This window comes from Hibiscus syriacus, unplaced genomic scaffold, assembly GCF_006381635.1.
Source record: "Hibiscus syriacus cultivar Baekdansim isolate YM2019G1 unplaced genomic scaffold, ASM638163v2 tig00110328_pilon, whole genome shotgun sequence".
NCBI classification, from domain to species: Eukaryota; Viridiplantae; Streptophyta; class Magnoliopsida; order Malvales; family Malvaceae; genus Hibiscus; species Hibiscus syriacus.
In genome coordinates this window covers 5,610,635-5,635,062 of record NW_024062685.1, presented here as the reverse complement: position 1 = coordinate 5,635,062, position 24,428 = coordinate 5,610,635, and the positions used below count along the sequence as shown (strand labels likewise).

Genomic DNA, 24,428 nt, shown 5'->3' with positions numbered 1-24,428 from the left:
TCAAAAATAAGCAATAATTCTTATTTCCGATCATCTACTATTGAATCAACTTTTACAAATCAATTAAACAATCAAAAAACAATCAATTAAACTATTGAATCAACTTTTGCAGCTCGACATCATTTTCACGCAGTTCACTTCTGAGATTAACCTGCAGAAACCAACATTTGTTCAAACAACACTTTCTACACATCTAAAACCTACAAACAGCAAATTATTGAATTCTAGTTACTTAACCAAACATTTTCAAACCAAAAGTATATAAACTTACCAATTGTTTATGGACATTTTTATAACGCGGAAGCAGGTAGGCAGCGTCTCGTATATATCGATTTAGCCATATAATGCCGAAACCACAAGCCTACTGCAGCTTTATCTCTATCGGTGGGAGGTAGATACTTGATGCTTCTCGTCGTCAAACGCTCCAACGCCAAGCATACGAGAGGACCACAATCTCCTCTGGCTCCGCTCGTTTGTTGTGGCGCGGTCTCGTCTCTAATAACTGTAATATTGAGCTTCTTTGGCTTCTTGTTTCCAGAACGAGTCCAATAATTGATCGCATCCAAGAATTTAGCCAAATGAGAGCTCCATCCCTTAATAACATCTCTTAAATCAGCCAATGATATGTAATTTATCATGCTGTCATACACTATTGTCTTAAGGGATGGGAGCTGAAGCTCGACGAGAATCCAATGTTTACGTTCCAAAACAGGGATAAACACCTGCAATCATAAGTAATAATTCATTCATTTGCGCACTTATTTCATAAAACCTTTAAACTCAATCTAAAATAAATACTAACCTTATCGACCTCCCACCATGCAGGATAAAGTTTAGCTTGTCCATTGCCCAAATCAAATGATTCATCTCGTGCATTCTTCAAGTGAACGGCGTGAAAAGACGTCGGCATTATTGTATATCGTATATTTTTATTTTTCTTAAGTTTTCTTATTATTAGAAGACGTGTCACCCACGCATCGATATGCTGTTTTACAAAAAAAGACATATATTAGTGACTTACATAAATTTAAAAAAATATTAATCAAATTGAAATATAAGAAAAATATAAGACTTACCCCCCCATCGAAATAGCCATTGTCTTCGACCCCTAATAATACACCCCACCAAGGCCGTTCAAGCAACAAAAAGATATCATCGGTGAGCTTGCATATGTCAGTGAAACACCCCTTGCTCCGCTCATGTAGATAAAAATCAACTGCGGTCTTAGCCCAAAGGGTGTTATCCAAAATTGTGTCCGGTAGTTGTTCCCTCTCCTCTTCAGATACCGGTATGGTACTGGCCGGTAACTCATACGAGAGCCAACTTGAATCCATCATGTCCGGCACGTCAGAGGGTTTCTCAAGAAGCCTACATATGACGCCATGTGAATCGGGCTCTTGAATGGTGGGAGGGACCTCTTCAATGATGACAGTGGCCTCTTGAACGGTGGGAGGGGACTCTCGAGGAATGATATGGGGGGCCTCTTCAACGATAGGAGTGGACTCTTGAGGGATGACAGGCGAGTCGGGCTTCTTCTTGCGGTGTCTTCGCACTATTGGGGTGTACGGAGACTTAATAGCACGTGCACGCTGTCTGATGCGTGAACTCCGTCGTGCAAGCATAACCCGACGTAAAGCATCCACTCTATCGGGCCGCTAAATAATTAAATACAAAAATCAGTAAATAAACAGACATGATATTTAAACAGTGAAAACAAAGACAAATATGTTTCAAACTTGCATTGTATTCACCCAAGTCATTATTCTATCATAGTTCACAAAATGCATCAGATAACAAAGAAAAATATGTTTCAAACTAATACCCTGAAGTTAGTATTTGTCTTTGTTTTGTCTATTGGTTGAAGTAATGCAATCCATTCAAGTTTCAATTTGCAGAAGAAGAAATAGTTTACTTTCGCAACACGAAACTTAAAATCGCAACGCGAAACCAAAATCGCAACGCGAAATGAAAATCGCAACGACAGAATCGCAATGCGAAATGAAAATCGCAACGAAAGAATCGCAACGCGAAATGAAAATCGCAATGCGATTTTGGTTTCGCGTTGCGATCTTGTCGTTGCGATTTTGGTTTCGCGTTGCGATTCTGTCGTTGCGATTTTCATTTCGCGTTGCGATTTTGGTTTCGCGTTGCGATTTTAAGTTTCGTGTTGCGAAAGTAAACTATTTCTTCTTCTGCAAATTGAAACTTTCAACCAAAAGACAAAACAAAGACAAATACTATTTCACAGTGTTAAAGAATACACAGTTTAGCAGAATTGGCAGCAACCGAACAAATTTACTTTCAACCAAAAGACAAAACAAAGACAAATACTATTTCACAGTGTTAAAGAATACACAGTTTAGCAGAATTGGCAGCAACCGAACAAATTTACTTTCAACCAAAAGACAAAACAAAGACAAATACTATTTCACAGTGTTAAAGAATACACAGTTTAGCAGAATTGGCAGCAACCGAACAAATTTACTTTCAACCAAAAGACAAAACAAAGACAAATATATTTCACAGTGTTAAAGAATACACAGTTTAGCAGAATTGGCAGCAACCGAACAAATTTACTTTCAACCAAAAGACAAAACAAAGACAAATACTATTTCACAGTGTTAAAGAATACACAGTTTAGCAGAATTGGCAGCAACCGAATAAATTTACTAAGCAATCTAAGTGAAATGGCTAATCTAAGTGAAATTACGAGTAAATTTATCATTAAGTTAAATATGGAAAATCTTAAACTTACCTCGTTGCGTAGAGTATGAACCTCATTCTGCAACGATACTATCATCTCACGTAGAGCGGCAACCTCACCACGTAAAGTTGACACCTCCACACGCCATGCACCATCGTTATCGCGTAGAGTACCGATCTCCTCACGCAAGGCATTGACCTCATCACGTAACTCCCTTGACTCATCCCGTTGAGGTGGAGGTGGAGAACAGGGAGATAGGAGTCGTGGCATCTTTGCCGGTCGCCTATCATGAGGTGATGGTGGAGAAGAGGCTCGATGATGTGACGGGATAGGTGATGGCTCTCGTTCTAGAGGTGTATAGTCGGTTCGATCGGGTGATGGCTCTAGGTGAGGTGATGGCTCTCGAATTGGAGGAAGTGGATGCTGCTCATCATCCGTGCCATCAAAAAAATTCTGACTAGCTTGCCACCAATCAGTGGCAAGCTCTTCCTCCGTGGGTGTCAGTCTTTGTAATGGAATGTTGGCCTCCTAAAATATAAAAACTCAAACAAAGTTAAACGTCTACTATTAATAACTTGTTTATATATTATATGAAAGTATTTGTGTTAACTTACATTATTTATTGTGGCATATGGTATTAAGTCTTCCCAATCCAACAGAGTTTTCCTCTTCCAGGAAATAGCCCTGGGAATATCATTTGACGTTTTTATTGCATATGTACGCATGCTGGGGAAAGCCTCGAATATCCAAATCTACAAACAATATAATAACAAAATTAGTAATTGTTAAATAATTAATTATAATTTTAGAAACATTATATAGAAATTCTTACCTTAAAGGCCCAAACAAAGCCTGACAAAGTGTATTTGGACCCATCGCCCCGCAAACTTTTGCGGTCATCAAAGGCAGACGACAACTTAGTCCAGGTAGCTTTCCATATATACGAACCCCACGGAAACAGATTCCATGCATTCAGGTCCTCTACCAATATTATTAGCTCCCGATGAATAGGTTGTCTGGCCTCTCTGCCTAAAAAGCCGGCATACACAAGTAGTAGAAGGCATACTCGGACAACATCGACGTCTTCCATCCGAGTGAAACCAGCTTTCTTATTAAATAATTTCTTCAGGTCGTCAACATGTAGGTTCGGCTTCTCCATTGACTCATCCGGAAAAACCCGGGATAACCATGATGGGCGGGCGATATGACGAGTGTACCGGCCTACATCATCGTGTCCGAATCGTAGACCAGTGATTAAGCAGAACTCCTTCCGCCCAAAGCAAGTATACGCTGGTGGAAAATGAAACCATATCTCTTCCTCACCACGTTGTATACTGTCGGGTAGATTTGATGTCATGGTCTGAAGCCACAAATGGGTCAAATTAGCATCTCCACCCGGATGCTGTACTCTCAGCCATGGCCCGAAGCAGGTTTCCTCAAACAATTGTCTTTGAGCAGGTGAAAGCTTCTTTGCAATTGTAGTGGCCAGGCTGACTTTATTTCTCAAGGTCAATTGAGCCGAAAAAAATTTCTACAAAAACAATAAACATACCAAGTTAGATATACCAAAAACTACACTGTGAAGATATACCAAAAACAATAAACATAAAAAGTAGTAGTTTATTCTTGAAACTAAAATTTGCAACACTGTTTTGTCTTTTGGTTGAAATGAAAATCGCAACGAGAGAATCGCAACGCGAGATGACAATCGCAACGAGAGAATCGCAACGCGAAATGAAAATCGCAACGAGAGAATCGCAACGCGAAATGAAAATCGCAATGCGATTTTGGTTTCGCGTTGCGATTCTCTCGTTGCGATTTTCATTTCGCGTTGCGATTCTCTCGTTGCGACAGTCATTCTCTCGTTGCGATTTTCATTTATCTCGTTGCGACTCTTCTGCAAATTGAAACTTGAATGGATTGCATTACTTCAACCAAAAGACAGAACAAAGACAAAGACAAATACTAACTTGAAAATCGCAACGAGAGAATAGCAACGCGAAATGAAAATCGCAACGACAGAATCGTAACGCGAAATGAAATCTAAGTGAAATGGTTAATCTATTATTGAAATGACCAGTAAACTTATCATCAGTTTCAATATGAAAAACCTACAATAATGCAAACATTTCAAAATAAAAATAATTAAAAAAACTAACCCTCGGAGGTTGATTTTCCATTTCTGAATATTGTGAGGGATTTCTGACCGTGAATGGTTGTGAGGGATTTCGCCGGAGATGGGGACGGAAATCTTCGGAGATGGGGACGGATTTCTTCGCCGTAGAGAGTGAGAGATGGAGATGGGACTGAGTTGTGATTTTAGGTTTTAGGTTATGAGTTGCGATTACGGGATTTTGTCTTAATATTCTTTTTGTAATTTGAAAATAAAATACGCGTAGCGATTATAATGGCGCTTTAAATATCGCGTTGCGATTTACGGATACGCGTTGCGATTTTATGTATTATCGTTGCGATTTACGGATACGCGTTGCGATATACGGATACGCATTGCGATTTACCCATACGCGTTGCGATTTACGGATACACGTTGCGATTTACGGATACGCGTTGCGATTTATGTGTTCGCGTTGCGATTTTCATATTCGCGTTGCGATTATGGAAAATCGCAATGCGAATTTGTACTATCGCATCGCGATTTTCAAGAATCGCGTTGCGATTTTGGAAACTGATTTGCGATTCTGGAAACTGATTTGCGATTCTGGGGATCGCGTTGCGATTTTTATTTCGCGTTGCGATTTTGTTGGTCATTTTGGCAAATCCAAAAAAAGTTGGTTAAAATCGTATATTATAACTTTTTTTTGGTCACTGAGGCGATTTTCTCTTATTAAAATCATAATATATTTTTAATTATATTAATTAATTATTAAAATAATAATATTATTAAAATATTAAAAATTGTAATATTAAATAAAATTATTATATTTTAAGGACTATTTTTAGATATTCAATAATTTTAAAATATTGTTTTTATCAAATTAATAAATAATATTAATTTTATTAATAGTATAGTATATATTTTCAAAATAAATATATAATGTTATATATTATAATTGTAACATCCTCAATATCGGGTTAGTGACCAAATTGTAAAATTTCATAATTTTGTGATAAAAGTAGAATAACTAAATAGTTCAATGATTTATTTGGAAATATTTCCTGAAAGTTATTAGTAATTATCAAAGGAATTAAAGGGAAAATGGTCATTTGACTTAGAAATAAATAAAATAATGATATATATAGGGATAAGGTTGAGAGATTTCTCTAGAAATCTCTTCATTCTTCTTCTTCTCCAACGTGAACCCAAAGAGCAAAGGTGAGTTTTTATTTAGTTGATTATTTGCTGAAATTTAAGTTGAGTTTTTATCATTAGATGATAATTAAGCTTAAGGAAAGCTTAAGTTGTCTTATAATTAAAGGTGAAGAAGTTATGAGAGATTAAAGAGAAGAGGTTTTTAAATGAATTTCTGTAAAAGAGTTGATAAGTTGAATTTGAAGTTAAATTTGACTTGTCATCAGCTTAATTAAGATATATGAAGTGATAGAATTGAAATTAGAACATATTGAAAATTAAGTATGATTATTGATTCCATATGAAAGATGGGATTTTGAGGTTTAAGATGATATAAATGGATATAAATTGATTTAAGTATGTGTATTTGAGTTAAGAATATAAAAGGGATGAAACATGAAGAATTGAAGCTGGAAATAATTAATTTTCATGCATGAATAGTGATTTCTGGGCAAAGAGTATCAGTACCCATTCAATAGGTATCGATACCCTCTTGAACGAAAAATTCCAGAATGTAATAAGAGTATCGATACCTTAGGGAGGGTATCGATACCCCCTAAAGGAAAAATGGAATTTTTGTTCATTAAACTAGCTTAAGTTATTAACATCAAGTTATAAGGTTTAGGCTTCTGATAACCGTCTCGAAAATTATGTTTATGTAGATATTGAGCCTAAATAAGTTTCAGAACAATCAAAGAATTAGGATTGAATCAAAGCAAGGCCAAGATGAGTGCATGTTATTATGTATATGGTGTTTTAGGGAAATAAGACTTGCGATGAGTCTATTTCCAATATTCGATTGCAAGAACCCAGGAATACAAACATGCTATTGGGATGAGTATTATATGCATATGAGTACATGCATATTTTTATATGTGTTATATGTTATTGTATACGTTACATGATCTGTGTAAACATAAGAGATTAAGTGAATGAACATAGATGACATATATATGATGATATAAGAATAAGATATGAGTTATTTAGGAAATATATGTGAAAAGATATGATATATATATGTTTATGTGATTATATGAAAAAGTGATATGAACTATATGACATATGAATATGAAATAAATACCTGGCAATAGGATATGAGAATATACGAGAAAATCATATGATATAAGATCAATGATTACACGTACATGTGATACGTGACAGAAAAAAGAGATATGTGTTTATAAAAGAAATGATATGAATAAGTGATGTGAATATGTGAAATGTTATAAATAATAATGCCCATGTTATGTGATATGAGAGCTAGGGGTATAGTTGGCATGCCAAGAGTCGAGGGTTACCTATGTTCTTCGGGACATATGGACAGGATTACCTATGTTCTTCGTGACATATGGCAGGATTACCTATGTCTTTCGGGACATATGGACATGATTACCTATGTTCTTCATGACATATGGCAGGATTACCTATGTCTTTCGGGACATATGGACATGATTACCTATGTTCTTCGGGACATATGGACAGTTTACCTATGTTCTTCAGAACATATGGACATATTACCTATGTTCTTCGGAACATATGGACAGATTATTATACGAGCTGTGGTGACAACATATATGTGCTCAACCTCAATGTACTCGAATACCTTAAGTTCTCAATAATGTACATGGGCTAATAAAGAGAGAATAATAAATACAATATATGTAATGTATATGCTTTTGGTGATATGAAATGCGTTATATGAATTATATGATGTTATGTGTTATATGATATACAGAAATGATAAGTGAAAGATCATATAATAAATTGGTTAATGATAATGATAGAGGTCAAGATAATGGTAGTATACGTGCATGTATGCAATGATTATATGATAGGATATATGCTTTTATATGATATGATAATATTAATTGTTTATGCAGTGATATGAGTAGAGTAATGTTACATGTTTTCATGCCTCACTAAGTCATCGACTTAGCGTGTGATTGTTTCACACGTAGGTTTGGAAAGCAAAAAGAGAAGTAAAGAGGAACAAGACATGTTAGTTCTCCTTACCGAAGATCAGATCATAAATGTAGTTGAATTACATGTATTTTGTTATATAGAATTTAGTTGGCATGTAATATAAAGGATTGTATTGGATACACTCTGATCGGTTTTGTAAAACAATTTAATTGTATTTATTAATGTGAAGTAATTATTTTTCTCAAGTGATGAAAGTTTAAGTATTTTATAAGTTTTATATAAGTTGATCGAAATTACTGTAGCAAGGGTATCAGTACACTGTAGTAGGATATCGATACCCCTATAACATTCTGGAAAATTTTAGCATTCAGTACTGTTCACGGTACTATTCACTATTGTTCATGGTATTATTCATTACTGTCCATAGCACTATTCATACCATATAATACTATTCATAAAAACGTTTATTTCCTTAAATTTGTTATAACGAACATATTTCAACGGTATATTATAGTATTTTCTTAATACAAGTCCAAATGTTTTGTTATTTTGTAAGAATATGGTTTCAAAAAGTCAATGTGACATTTTGGACTCGTATCCGGGTCGGGTACGGGTTGGGGTGTTTCAATAATAATAATTATAACAATAAAATATAACATTATATTAATAAAATTATCAATAAATATAATTTAACAATTAATTTTTTTATTAAAATGATACTAAAATAATATTTTAATATTAAATATATAAAATAATAATGTTTTGAGTGTTTATGATTTAACTTGAAAAGTTCGTAAAATGACTTACAAAATAACAGATCATAAGTCATTTTCCAGAAAATACAAAGGAAATTCAGTTGACCAGGAAAATGAATTACATTGATCATTTGTTTTCCACCAACCAAACATTGAAAAATGAGGAAAACATTTTTCGAAAAAACAATTACAGAAAAACTGTAGCACCCATGACCCGTATACGTCTCGAAATACGAGTTATAAATGTCACATCAACCTAACAAACATCCATTGAACGCAAATGCCTAAAACTTTATTTCATTTTAAAACATTCATATTTCAACTTTAAAATTATTTCCTTAATCACATTAAGTCATAAATTAATATTTTGATATCGAAAAACCAATCTATTTTCAAGCAGTGATTAGATAGTTTAGGGATGTTTCATAAACTATATAATACTGCCTAAACACGACTAGATTTTAAAATCATTCTAATATGACAAACTATTCATTCATAAATACGAATATAACTAATCTAGTCAAAATAAAGTGGTCCTAATTTACTATTACAGACCATTTAGAATAAAACTGATAAAAAAACTGATAACATAAATATACATGTCACTACTAGTCAAAAGTAACATCAAAGATGTCTTACTGATACTGATAATGTAGATGATCTCCAATAAGATGCTCGTGAGGCTCCTCACTGCACGTCCTTATCTCTAACAGAACCTACACATGAAAATCATCACGCGCTAAGTATAACTTAGTGAGGTAGTAATAAGATAAGGTTAGATAAAACATAAAAATATCATAAGTACAATAAAACGTTAAAAATAATTTAAATAAAGCGTTAAACTTTCAAACCGGCATATCTAAGCCGATTTCTTTATCGTAACTTGAAACTCAACTTATTTCATGATTTTATAACAATCATAATAAACAATATTATATCAAATAATCATATCATATTTCCTGCCAACTTAACATATTCATTACTTTCATAATTAATTTTCAAAGCCCAATGTATATTTAAAAGAATATAAAGTATGTGAGTAGAACATAAGGTGCGCACTAGACACACCACATTGTCAATCATAACTGATCATAATATGCACTCCAAGTACAATCATAACATGAGCACCAATGGTGCAATACATAATGTATACGAATGTATTGTACTTAACTTGAATTTACTCAACTTAATGGCATGCCAAATGTACTTGCGACTCTCAATGCAACATACAGTGGGCTTATAGATCATAATATTACCATTTAGTAATCAACGTCTTAAAAATCATAACATTTAAAATACATCATCATAAAATTAGTACTTTGGCAGTTCATATCCTAAATCATTCATAAATCTTGATGAAAATATTAAGGAAATAATCCATAATTATAAATTATAAATCATACTTGAAAATAATAATACGAGGTTGACTTATTGCAAGTCGTCCTCTATCATAATAATTAAATAAATAAATTGCACTCATCTTTACCTCACTATCGAACTTTTTATGCGATACTCCTAATCACATGCTTTATCCTTTCCTTTCTATTCGTTAAGGTTGCTAGATTTATCGAAGTCTGACAACGTAACATAATAACATAGCATATTCAAACTATATGTTAGTATCGAACTAACATAATTTAAACTTAAAAATATAAGTCTATAAAATAAAATCGATACAAAACTAAGTCATGCTTTCATAAAAAATCTCAAACTTCTCAAAATACTTTTTAACTTCCATAAATATTTATTTCCAACTTTAACCCCTCGACTTTTTCCAATTGCATTATCAAGCCACTAATTATGAATTCTTTCTAAAATTCACCTTTTCCATTAAATTCATAATAGCCCTTCACTATTAGGATCATTTCATATTAATTACTAAAATTTCCAGTACCTTAATAAAATACTCAAATCAATACTTTAACATTCAAAAACTTTCAATTTCATCCTAAAATTTCTTAGACTTTTCAAATTCAACCACCCAATTTGGTAAACTTGCAATTCAACCCCAACTCAATATTAAAATTCAAAAAAATCAGCATACTAATAAAATTTCCAGCATTGCAATAAACTTGCAATTAAATCCTAATACTTATAGGACCATTCGAATTCCACCCTTTAAATTTCCAAAATTTTCAATTTGGTTCCAATAAACTTTCTAACTTAAAATTCCAACATTCCAATGTTAAAAATTAACATTGGACACCCCAAATATCACATTCTTGCAACAATATCCCACAATTCTCAAAACTTGTATATTAGCCCTTTTACTATCTCAAGGTTCCAAATTGATCTCCAAATCACATAGAACACTTCTAATATTATTTCTAGACCATAGGAAATTTTTTAATATTTCCCCCTTAATTTTCTCCCCTTGGTCGAACCTTACTTTGAACATAGGGCAAACTTTTTGTTCAATTTCAAGCATGAATTCAACTTCCTTACACCAAAGTCATGCTATTCTAATCATCACAACATCAAATAGAATCAAAATTCAATCATTCTCATAAACCTTAGGTGTGGTTGAACCTAATACAAAGCTTAATACAACATACAAATCCTTCATCAATTCTTCAAAATCCATAAACCATACATAAACCCTAATTTCCAATCTCATGAAATAAGCATGATTACCATGTAATATTTATATCAAATGATAGAGAATTTCATGTAGATTAATTCTCTATTTCACAACTTAGTCCAAAAATCAATCATCTAGCCTTAAAAATGAAATCAAAATTTTCCCTTACCTTGGTATGTAGCTCACGACTTGGAGAAGGTTTGAAGCTGAAAATGTGTTTAATTTTTTGATTATTCTAGTATAAATAAACCTTAACACATGGCTTAATATAATATAATTGAATTTAAAATTCAATTATTGAGAAATCTCAAAAATACCATTAATGAAACTTGATAATTACCAAATGTCATTTCATTATCTTCCATTAAAATATTCATTAGTCAAAGATGAATCAACTTGGCTTTGATGTTCTACTTTAACCATGCAATTTTCAAAAATTGCATTTTAGTCACTAAAATTCCACTGTTCGGCCAAATCTAAAAAATTATACTAACATGAGCTAAATTTCTCTGATCTAAAATATGGAAATAATATTTCCAACCATTATCTAACATCCTTCAAATTTTCGTAAAATTCCGGTTCGATCTAATTATTCAATTTTTATATCGAAATTTAACGCTTTACAACTTTTAACATAAATCCCATACCGAAAATCTGATTACCAATTTTTTTTTGTTTTAGGCCAAACTGTTAAGTTTCAGGCTAACATATATAACTTTTTAAAATTACATTTTTTGTCTCTGAACTTTTACAAAATTTATACTTTAAACACTAAACTTTTAAAACTTATATTTTAATCACTAACTAAAATTTGATGTATTACAGAAACAAACAGACCCTAATTATAAGTTTTTTTTCATCGTGGTTAGGAGGAGTTTTATAAGGACGAGGAAGATGGAGGGTCAGTGTTGGATGAGAAAATATATTTTATCTCTTGCGCTTTCTTAAAATTTATCATACTTTAATTTGAAATTTGAAATTTTTGAAAGATTTGTTTATTTTTTTATATTATTTACGTAAATTAAGATAATTTCAAATTGAGATGTCACGTAAGAAAAAAATATATCTAATTAAATATCTTTTAAAAGGTACGACCGACTAAAAGGGTACACCTTTATTTTTTGTGACAAAAATAAATACTATCTTTATAAATAATTTTTAAAGATTATTGTGTTCATAAAAAAGTTTTAAAAACGATATATTTAAATGATAAAACCACAAGTAGCAAAGAGCCAAAGATCGAAGCCTTGGATCTTTGAGTACCAAGATCCATGATATACTAAAGTAAAGACGATTATTTGTATTATTTCTGTCATCCTATACTTTCTTTTCCTTTTCATGGGTTTTTCATCCCAACATTGTTTCTTTTAACTATTTTCTAAAATAGGGTCTTTTAAATATCATTTCCAAGAATAGTTAGATAGGCTTTTAGGGTAGGGTCACTTAAGAAGTGAAACGTTTGTAAAAAAATAATTAACGGATGATATGGCATGCAACATATGGAATTTACGTCCTCAAAAGCTGTCGGCCAAATAATTTTGCCGACATATATGGGTTGGCTTATGGGAACGTAAGGCCCCCCTTCTCTATTCCTGATAATAGGACACGAGTCGTTGATCTTGTAACTAATGTTGTTTCCTTCAAACCTGAAAACTGAGGATAGGGTTTGGTCGGCTTTAACTGCTGAAGTTCTCTAATCACACGTAAACGCTTTTTGTTTAGGAATGGTAAATGGGTACACTTTCGTGGATTCTGCACCGTTTCCGTTTTAATTAGAGCGGAGATGGGTATAATTTTAGTGGGTAGTGGACGGATGTAGATTTATAAAGTGGTATCCGTCGACCGTCGTGGGTGGTGGACGGGTAATGGGTTTGAGGCATTACCCGCCCCGTATCTGTCCGCCCAACTAAATATCTATTAAATTTTGGACCGTAATGAATTTAGTTGTAATTTTAGAGACTAATTTATAAATTTTAATATTGTATAATATATAACATATAATTTAACCAAATATTAAGGATATTTAGTCTTTAATCTGGTCTTTAATTAGGAAAATATTCGGCTCTTTGATTAAACCCATAATCTCACTAACCACGTCACTTTCCATGTTCTTTAGCCTATGCTGCCTATACAAACACAAATTAGCTGTACTATAAGCATTAACATCAAAAGCAGCAGTTTTCATGTTCTTTAGCCCCTCAAAACCCATATTAGGCGCACTATGATCATTATCATCGAAAGCAACTCAACAATCCAACTCTGTGACTACATGCTCCCTACAATCTGTCTCCATAACATTCGTAGAGCCACTCCTCTGACAAATTGAAGCATGCGTTGCTACCCCATCACGAACTGTCTGGGAGCCAACTCCAACATCCCATTAGTTTGCTGTCAGGCGGGTCTAGATGGGTATGTCGCTAGTGGGTAGTGGGTGTGGAGATGGATTTAAAAATGTACCCGCGTGGGCGGGTGTGGATTTGAAAATTTGTACCCATCATGGGTGGTGAACGGGTGGTGAATTGAAAAATATTAGGTGGGTATGGGGATGGCGGAGGGGGTATCCGCACCCGATCTACCCGTTTGCCTTCTTTACTTTTGTTACTTGATTATGCCATGGCCCCACCACCTTGACTGTTACTTTGACAAATCTCATCCGTAAACCCTAAAAATCATTAATAACTTGTTACAAATAGAGTACTCGTTATCATGTTGCTATATTGGATACGAAACAAATTATACATTGAAGTTGTTAGTGGTCGATTTAAAAATATTTTTTTAGGTGGACACACATATATTAATAGTATAAAATTTTTAAATATGATGAGTATAAATAAAATTTTAGGGTGGACACTGTCGGTAAAATAAGTAATTAATTGAAGAAAACCTAGATTTCAGGACAGACACGTGTCCACCCTCACTAAGCTGTGGCTTCGCCACCGAAGGTTGAGATGTATATTTTATATTAAGAAAATAAATTTAAAAAAATTAAAAATGGATTTATATAACTTTATAAATAAAAATAAACTATTAATAAAATATATAAATAAGATATATAAATTATATACTCCCTAAACTGTCTATTATTAACTTTTTTTGGTAAAATTTTTTTATTTTGACTAATTATTATTTAAAATTTATAATTGATAAAAATATATTTTAAAAATTTTCAATCAGGTAATTTTTAAATATATATTTTATAAAATTTAATTATTTAAAACATTTAAAATAACCAAGATTAAAGTTTAATAATTTTAATTTTTTAAAAGTCAACTAGAGATAATTTTTTATGGGACGGAGGGAGTAATAATTTAAAAAATTTCACTTTTGTTGAGGTGGTTAGTGATATATGTGGTTGGGTTTGGGTGGTTACAGTTGAGTTAGTTACAACTTAATTTGACCGAATCCTTTGGAAAGTGATAGGTTGGAGGTGGGTGGCCTCACAGCTGATTCAAAGATGACGTAACGTGGCTTCTCATTACGGTTGCTCCATTGGACGGTGCCTGCCTCTAAATGTGGCTTCCATTGTGCATCTAAATTTTCTCCATTATCCTCTAATTATTTTGACTCTTAAACTTTTATTGTATTCCTTTTAATCCTTACACTTGTATTTTTTCAGATTAACCCAAATATAATGGAATAATAACATTGTTGTATTGTTCTTAAAATGTCGACATCGATTGTTTTATTAGTTTCAACCATATCATTGAAAAAGGTTAAGGACTCTCTATCCTTGTATACATGTTTTATACTTTTCAAGACATCCAAACTATATCAATTACCAATTTTAATCGGTTAAGAGCTAAGCACATGAACATATGAAATATCACTAATATTCATTCCAAACTATAAATATAAAATCAAGCTTTTGAGGTCTTTAATCCACCTTTTATTTTGAAGATCATTCACTTCTTTAAAAGCTCCAATTATCGAGTTCAACCATGAGTAGTCATAATATCATATTAAAGCTTCCAAATACTAGAATTAAAAAAAATGGATATAAGTTTAATGAATTCTTACCCCTTCCAATTGAACTCGAGCTCTAGCTTGTCCAACATATCAAATCCTTCCGTTAATCATCAAATGGGTACATGGGTTTTGAAGAATGAAATTCACAGATGAAAAATCCCTTTCTCAATTTGTTAAAACCAATTCAAAATTTTTCATGTTACGATTATTTCTTATAAAAAATTCCAAACAGAAACTAAGATAATGTCACAAAACAACTCTACAATCGTGATATTTTATCTATAAAGTTTTATCTTCCAAATGTTCTTAGAAGTAAAATCGTGACATATTTTCAAAGTGTGAATCCTCCAATTTGGGACCATATGACGTATCACATGCTACACTTAGACAGACATACATGAGTTTATCCATATAATATAAAATTCTATGCCCATATCTAATCACGTATATATTTTGTGGGGGAAATCTCATTCTCCCTTGTCTTTCATTGCCGCAGAACTTGATCTCGAACGAGGCTCAAGGGCATAGAAGAGAGTAGTGGGTTAACTTGTAATTGTGAGATTTCCCTCAGATGGGTTTTACAAGGCTCCCAGGACTCACCTGCCGTTGCGGATTTAGCCGACTTTGTCGAGCACAAGCAAGGAAAATATTATTCCGAGTGGTTGAGGGATAGAGAGAGTTTTTGACGCCGAGAAAGTTGCTAACTTCATGGGGGAAGACAAGGAGAAGCTTTCCAGAGTTCTTCTGTTTTCAATAATCTTTTAGAGGCTTAATGCATAATTATAGCATAATCATACCAGCCATCTTACATTTTGCCTAGGTCAGGAGTCGAATTGTGCAACAGAAATTTTTGGAACGTTTCATTTGAAGGATAGGTTTATGAAGAAAAGTTTACAAACATATATCGGAACACCCCATCTTATAGAATCAATTTTCATTTTGTTTGGAAACCTAAGGGGAAGGGTGTGCTCTACTCTGTATAACCAGACACCATGACCACTTGAAATTTTTATCAACAGGAAACAGAAAGAAAGAAAGAAAAGAACAGCTGAGGGATGCAATTTACATTTATATCAGTTAAGGAGCCGAGACAAACTGAAAGGTTCCCCCTGCCCACCGTCTGCCAACCTTCTCTCCAAACAGCAAGCTGTTAGCTGCCGGAGTAGTCTTTCGAGATAAGATTGTAGGCAACCTCGCACGTCTTTCATTTTGGGATTTGTTGACAATATCATTGCATTAACCGTGTCTGCCACAACATCTCTACGCGACTCTTGGAGAAGATATCCAAAAGACGACTCCTGAGGCCGTTCATATGCCAGCAGGGCAATGCAGTCCTAACAAGAAAACCAACTCAATATTAGCTTTGGGTGCCAATCTGGTTCTAATTTTCTCAGGTGAGAGAGACATTAGATCAACCAGAGGACAGGAATTAAAGCATACCAGAAAGCTGTAAAAAACAGATAAGCGAGTTACTCTGCATCTATGTATGTGTTGAATATGGGTATATGTCAAATGCGTGAATGTTCAATTTTTCGAATATGTTCAAGTATATGTCGAACAAGAGTTTTTCAAGACAAAAACTGGAGTCGGAGCTAAAGTAACTCCAAATTGCCCCATCATGACATACACTAATGCTCAGAAATAAATGCAAGAAACTTGACATGCACACCAGACCAACTGCTTGTCAAAATTGCCTAAAAACAAGTACAACAGGAAAAGACAAGTCTTGAATCTTAGTTCTTCAAACAATGCACCAAAATGAAAAACAAATCACATCAGCTTGTACTTGCAGTTTGGTGAACTAAAACATGCCCAGCTGTGTTAACATAAGCTTAAAGTAAAGCAAATAAAAGGCACATCCCCAATATAATCTAATACATTCTAGAAGAAAGATCAATGGTCCAGAGAAAGTTTTAAGAAATGAATTCTCCTATGATTACCATCACTAAAGCATCAAATAAATTTTCTTCAGGCAACCCCAAAAATTTAGCTAATTCAATCCTTCCATGCTTGACAGCGTCTTCCAGTGCTCCAACCTACAAACAAATATGCCATCTTCTTCGTCCACATCAGTAGAACAAAGAATAAATTAAACTGATATATAGTTTACCGCTATACAATAAAAAACACACAATGAAAAACTATGTTGTTCAGGAATCAATGTCCGAAGGTCATGCTATCATTGTTTTACAATAGGCCTGCAACTTCAGGCTTCTTTGTGAAGCCAGATCAAGAACGCAACGCAATGTTTTTATACAGTTATGAACATGCCATCCAAATTTATATTATAGGCATCCAATCTAAAACTATTCAACAATGGAAGAGAGGCCTCTTAGAATTAAGAACCCAGGGCACCCTACGCGTGTCAGATGTGAATAGAAACTTTTTATCACCAACTGTACTTATCCTACTATCAGGCATATACTGCACACAAGCATAAGAAACTTATAACATGAAGTCAACAACAGAACTGCCAGGCTGTGTTATGCTATATTGTTATTGTTATTTGGGTTTGGAGCTTACTGCTCTTCAATTGTTGTCGGCATGGTAAGAACTTTTAATGTATTGACTTTAATAGAGTGATTCCATTTTATTTTTGTTCGGGGTGTTATTTAGAATAACAAAACTATTTAATTATGGAATTTCTTGTAGGCTTTCTATTCAGAATATGTCCCCTAACCTATTGAAAACTAGAATATGTACCTAAATCAAATAGATGACAATGTACAACCACTAAACTACTTTCCATCAGTTTTTAAGAACCTGAGGGATCTTTGTTTTCCAGTAATCAGTTTTTATTTTATTTTATTGTAAAAATAAAAGATGTATTAACTAGAAAGAGGATAGAATATGTACCCGTATCAATTCAACAAATTTTTGGCAGTGCAGCAGAAAGCAGACAGCTGATTTGTCGTCCTGTATGTAACATGTAAGTCAACGAAATTGTGCCTCAATCCAGAAAAACCAACTATATCAAGTAAATCGAGCAATGACCATGAAAAAATAAAATCTTATCACAGCTCAACTAAATCCACTCCACAACATTGTTTTACCATTTAAAACTTAAGCAGGATTGAAAACAATCACAGAATCAGTAGCAAGCTACAAGATAACGTAAATCACAAATGTTGTGACTAATATCCAGGCAACCTTAAAGGCTTGAGGAGAGAACTTGGGAAATTTTAATTTGATCCCATTGAAAGTAGAATAATATGCAATTCTTCCCTCTTTTTTGTTCTAGGGATAGAATGCAATAGACATTAACATGTTTAGCTGTATTCCTGGGTAAAACTGTCAGAGTCTGTTCCAATTCCATACCAACATGAAAGTGTTTTCTAAATTTTTCCCCAATGGACCCAATTCATTCACATCAGTGTATAAATGTATTGCCAAATACCAATATAAGTAAATAATCTGCCACAACAGATGTACAAAGAGAGGGAGGAAGAAAAGAGAGAGAATGAATGAAAAGAATAATTAATGTAGGGGAAAATACCAAGGTGAGACCAGAAACAGGAATTTGCAAGTGCAGGGATTGAACCCTAGCCTTGCTGGAATCTAGTTCTAAGACCCAGATCTAGAATGCATGTCAGACCTGATATCAACAAGTGAAGCCCATCTTATTGAAAAACTTATAAATTTCATGCAGGTCACCTGAAGGTCCCCATGAGAATTAGATTCGATAAGAAAACAAGAAGAATAAGCTGAAGCCAAAAATTTATAGAACCTTAATGGAAAGAAACTTAGAGAGAGAGAGATGCCTTAAAAGAACAAAATATTTTTTTCCTAGAATAATGTTAGAAGGAAAACATACATGCTTCACCAATGCGTAATAATTAACAACATAATTCAGTCCACTAAAGACGGTTAATTTAATAGCATATAACAATAGTAGACAAATCGTGTATACACCTGAACAATCTGAGGATACCAATCACGGAGTCTGTTCATAGCTGCATCAATCTCACCATTCCTGATTAGCTTCATTGGCAAGAAAAATAAAAATCTTCAAATTAACCAGAACAGCCACAATAACATGATGACTCAAAGAAATAGGAAAGTATACAAGGAAGCTTAAAAATGTTTTCTGTGTAATAGGAAAGGAAATGTGAATTAAGGGAATAGCCCCTCTAGAGAAAAAAAAGCATAAATAATAATGGTAATATAAAATGTGAATCGTCAAATCATACCTGCCGTACTGTCTTTCTCTGATTTAGTGCATACGTGATATCCTGATCCTCAAAACCATTTTCTTGAGCTATAAAGATAGGAGGGATAGTGCTTTTACTAGCCAAATCAAATGAATTGAGTGTATCTTCATAGCCATAATGTAGCAAGTACGCACGAACAAGTCTGTTGAACAAGATTATATATGTGTGTATATATATATATTAGAATAAAAACACACCATATTGTACAACTTATTAAGTCTAGTGCGATAGAGCAATAAGTTCTCAGGTTGATTTTTACACCCACCCATAGAGAAGCAGATAAAATCAACAGCTCCACAATGAAGAAATTATATATTAAAATTCAAGTTCAGGTCAAACACATGTAATTTGCACACATAAGATTTTATTTTATAGATTTAGTATGACATGTATATCTTCAAGTACTAATATTTTATCTTCTACTCATACCGCTTCTGGTGCTTCAATACCCTTTTAGACTTCTGCAATGCCTTATTACACTGTGATGTAAAATGAGGCAGAAGATAGACCAGTTATTAAGAACAAACAAGATGCAATTAATATTATCACCATCGCCTAGATATAGATGACAAGTTTCTATTTTGCAGCAACTGTTACATTATCAGAACAGTAGCCTAGATTTAAATAATTCAGATACTTCTTTAGCCACAAACATCAAATCATTCGATAGGTAACTGCATTGGACAAAAGAACAGAAAATATATAGCAGCAGAAGGAAAACAATATACCCATAACTAGTATTTGGAGGTAGAAATATATTTTCAATAGTCCTCTGATGCTTCAACCTTTCTTGAGCTTCACATTCCTGATATATGGCATCAAAGATACATCAAAGAAACATTTAAATAACCACTTAAAATGACAGACTGAGGGGACCATGGTTTACTAAGATTAAGAATACCATATACATAGGCAGAAAAAGGAAGCATAACTTGCCTTCAGATCAAAAGCAAACTTCTTTTGCCCAAAGTTGACGTGAACCCTGCACATTTTGAAATAACAATAAAAGGATCTCATTAGAACTTGAAATCATTACCACTTCAGCAACAACTTGCATGGTGATGAAACTATGTAATAAATATCCATGCAAGCATGGGCGGAACTTTGTAGGGACCAGCAGTAGCCTGGGTCCCAGCCAATTATTTTTTAATGTTAATTAATATATATATATATATATATTTGGGAAATAAATAAAATAAGTTCTACTGCCCCCCCTCAATTGAAAAAAAAAATTAAATACTACTATGTGGTTACTGATCATTAGATATTATTGGGCCCTATCTATTTTTTTTTGGAACCCTTCAATAAATTTCAAGTTCCGCTCCTGAATGCTAGTAGTAAGGAAAAGTCAGTAGATAAGATATATCATGAGTACATTTTAGGTGCTTTTAACTACCAAGGCAGCACACAATCACCAGAAAGGGCAACCTACTAGCACTACTGAATGAGAAGATTTTGTTTGATTTTTCAAATAACAGAACCACTATAAGCATCATTTTCATATAAAAGTCACAACCATAACACATCTTCCACTTTGGCATTAATCACAAAATTTCCCCTCGAAGATATAACCTAATTATAACATTCCCAAGCCATGTTTTTTAAAAATATACATGCCATTATTAATGGAGTAGGACTAAGAAGTCCAACTCAACAGCCACTGGACTAAGGACAATATTTTGTTATATTTGATTTAAACATAGTGCACCAATTGCCCAAGGATAGGGCTGTAACCTAGCTTAGCAGAGTCTGGCAACAACCTGCTCCATTTCAGCTTGATAATTTATAATTTATTAACTTGCTCAAGCCACATTTAAGCTTTGTTCAGATCTGAGAATTTTATCTCGTCCAACTTAAAGCCATATAAACAGACTCTGGCACTGTCACTATCATGAAATAAGTTTTAATAATCTCAGGCAATTTTTAGTTTATTTTACCTTTAAAGTAATTTTGAAAGGCCAAACAATATGTTGGAAAATGCCAGGAAAAAAGGTGTCATAACTAACCCCTCACTTCTCATTCATTATAGACAAACCTCAATGTATCACTTAAATGCAACTGAAGAGGAAGGAATAGAGAGAAATTAGCAGAGTCTGGCAACAACTTGCTCCATTTCAGCTTGATAATTTATAATTTATTAACTTGCTCAAGCCACATTTAAGCTTTGTTCAGATCTGAGAATTTTATCTTGTCCAACTTAAAGCCATATAAACTGACTCTGGCACTGTCACTATCATGAAATAAGTATTAATAATCTCAGGCAATTTTTAGCTTATTTTAAGGTGATTAGGCAGTTAGTGTTGTTGTGAAGGGTTGTTTTCTGGTTCTTTGTTTTTGGTGGGGGTACTATAAGTTTGTATCTTATGTAATTTCTTTTGTTTAATGAAATCTTAAGGTACTCTTTTCCTCCTTCCTCTGATTAAGGAGCTCGTCTACAAGCTTCTTTAATCAAGAAGGGGGTTTTTAACGAGGCCTTCAATTCCTATCAAAAATATATTTCACCAAATGCAAATATGGGTGCCTTACTGCCTTATAACAACATATAAATGAGAGTATTCATATAAATACACTATAAAAGAAGGTAAACATACTCCTCATTTTGGCTGTGAACAGCAATGGTGGGAAACAAGCAACGGTTCATTTCCTTTTCCTTGCTAAAAGTTCCTACTATTGCCCCATTTTTACTGGCATCAACATATGAGCACACAGAATAATGAGAATCTTCAGAAATGAACAGAACTTCACATGTAAGCAGCATAGACATTTGAGCCACAAGTGTTCCTAAATACAGTGCATGATGAACTGCACTTACGTGAAAAAGAATTCCTGTGAAGCAAAGTTTATGCCTCCACCAACTGTATCTCCTGTTGTATATGTTGGACCAAAAGCATCTCCCTTTGCTTGCCCACGATATAGCAACCCATCATCCCCATGATACCCGCAACTGTTTACTTCCCACCTGACACAGTTAAGGATACTTTGAACTTTAGTGTGCACGTACAAGAAGTTATGACAAATAAAAATTTTCTTACATGTATTATTTATTTAAAAGCTTTCATCCTGATTATATTTCTTTCATTCTTTAAAAAGTTTGTGTTTCCCACAATATTAAAAGAGAGAATTCATTCCTCTCTTTACTCTCCCCAACACACACACACACATTCCCAATCACTAAAAGGAGATTCATTTCTCTATGTATCCAAGATCTCTCACCAAAACAAGATATAAACTCAATTGAACTGAATTACCAAAAATAGAGACCCTCAACACAAGATCATTTCTTTGACATAGAAGGAGATTCATTTCTCTCAATATTCAGAACCTCTCATCAAAACTAGTCATAAAATCAGTTGAACTGAAAGAACAACAGGCATAACAAAAGATCAATTCACTTTCACTTCAACTAAGTCCACATACTAAGAGCGACTCCCTTTCCTCTTTTTCCAGACTAGATTTAATCTTCTTATGCATTGTTTTTCATTCTCAAGCAAATACACGATCAGACGTACTAATAAACGATAACAAGAAAGAGGTAAAAGGAAAAATACTGAGTATTAAAAGATTTATGTTTCCTAAGTTGCACCTAATAAATTTGAACCTATAGTGAACATTTTTCTCGCCCTTCATTTCTTGGTGGCTGTTCCAGGAACCTACTGGAGCCAAAAAAAAAATCAACAGATAAAACTAGAAAACATCAATGAAATTAATTCTCACTCTATCATTGCTTTTCTTTTTCCCTCTTGCTACTTAGTTAACTAATTGAAAAGCACTCGGTTATTTTTCCCTATTACTTTTCTTTTTTTCTTCATTTCCAGTTTTTCCCCATTTCATCAACCAAATGCAAACTAGTTCAAAAGAAAAGTACTCCAATTAAAACTCGTTTTCAACAACAGTATCTTGAAACAAAGAAGAAGAAGTAAACCCGATATTACCCCGGTTGCCTGCGCATCTTGAAGCCTTCACTGGTGAATCCAATAGCAATTTGTCCCTTGACTCCAGCGTCCTTCACATAAATCTCGAAGTAATAAACCAGACGCTTCACTGGAACCGGGTTATTGGCCTGAACCACACCGACATCGTGGCCATGGAGGCTTACGCCCGTATACTTCACCGACAACTTATCAGGCGCCACCACCAAGAACCCTGCCGAGCTATTAATCGTGTTGAGCTCAGTCGGTTCCGCCTCCTCATCCTCTTCCATCTCCACAGGAGCCTTAGACGAGCCGATCCGAGCCAGGTCCAAGATGTATAAACCGAGATCTTGGCTTACTCTATCGAAACTGCTGTTGTTCCCGTTGCTCCGCTGGCTGGAGTTCATTTTTACAAAGAGATTAAGAAAGGGGAAGTCCAAAATCACGTTTTAAGTTATCCTTTTGTTCCTTTGGGTTTTTTTTTTTTTTAATAAGTTTTGGTCTTTCTTGGAAAAATGGTTTTTAGACGGAAGAAAAACTATGGGGGCGTTTTATTTGGTATAATCAAACACTTGGCCCTTAAACTATATTTATTTTATTAAACTGTTCTTCATAAAGTTTTTTTTTAAACCAACAGCTAGGCTCTTATATTGAATTTAATAATTATATATAAATTAGCAGCAATTCAAGTTTGAGTGTTGGTCTCTATAATTAATGCACTACAAAATATCAAGACAATCATAAACAAAAAGAACATCAAAAGATGTAAAGCAGGGCCATTTCGATTAATTTAGACTCTATATAAATTGTTAGAAAGTCCATCAATACAGATGCAAAACAGCTACGAGGAGAGCGGGTTACTCCTTGCTACTGACTTTAATTAACAAGTCATAATTACATACAAAATGAAGTCTTAAATCCTTTATTCTTATTGAAATATCTCGACGAGTTTAACTTTCTAAAAGTCCTCGAAACATGTAAAGATATTTAACATCAAATGCATACTTGTTTTGGATAATGATATCTAATTCCGTATAACTTAATACTTTGTTAACTCCAATAAAAAC

General features: G+C 33.7%; 1 protein-coding gene and 1 long non-coding RNA gene across 3 annotated transcripts; one reads left to right on the top strand and one right to left on the bottom strand.

Annotated features, from left to right (window-relative positions):
* The first annotated feature begins 1,571 nt into the window (after nucleotides 1-1,571).
* On the top strand, nucleotides 1,572-18,675 carry LOC120118542. Its single transcript, XR_005515760.1, has 3 exons — nucleotides 1,572-1,582; nucleotides 9,100-9,102; nucleotides 18,538-18,675. It is a non-coding gene; the product is annotated as an uncharacterized LOC120118542 (long non-coding RNA).
* Nucleotides 16,098-23,824, bottom strand: LOC120118540 (ran-binding protein M homolog). 2 transcript variants are annotated; one of them, XM_039138566.1, is made up of 10 exons: nucleotides 23,383-23,819; nucleotides 22,263-22,409; nucleotides 22,042-22,134; nucleotides 20,387-20,432; nucleotides 20,179-20,255; nucleotides 19,430-19,592; nucleotides 19,152-19,220; nucleotides 18,096-18,155; nucleotides 17,180-17,275; nucleotides 16,098-16,573 (listed from the first exon to the last, which is right to left on the bottom strand). In XM_039138566.1, exons 1-10 carry the CDS (start codon nucleotides 23,766-23,768, stop codon nucleotides 16,313-16,315), a joined length of 1,398 nt encoding a protein of 465 aa, XP_038994497.1. In that variant the 5' UTR covers nucleotides 23,769-23,819; the 3' UTR covers nucleotides 16,098-16,312. The 2 variants fall into 2 exon arrangements, with proteins under 2 accessions (XP_038994497.1, XP_038994498.1); XM_039138567.1 differs by lacking the exon at nucleotides 18,096-18,155 and having other exon boundaries at nucleotides 23,383-23,824.
* Between the last annotated feature and the right edge of the window lie 604 nt (nucleotides 23,825-24,428).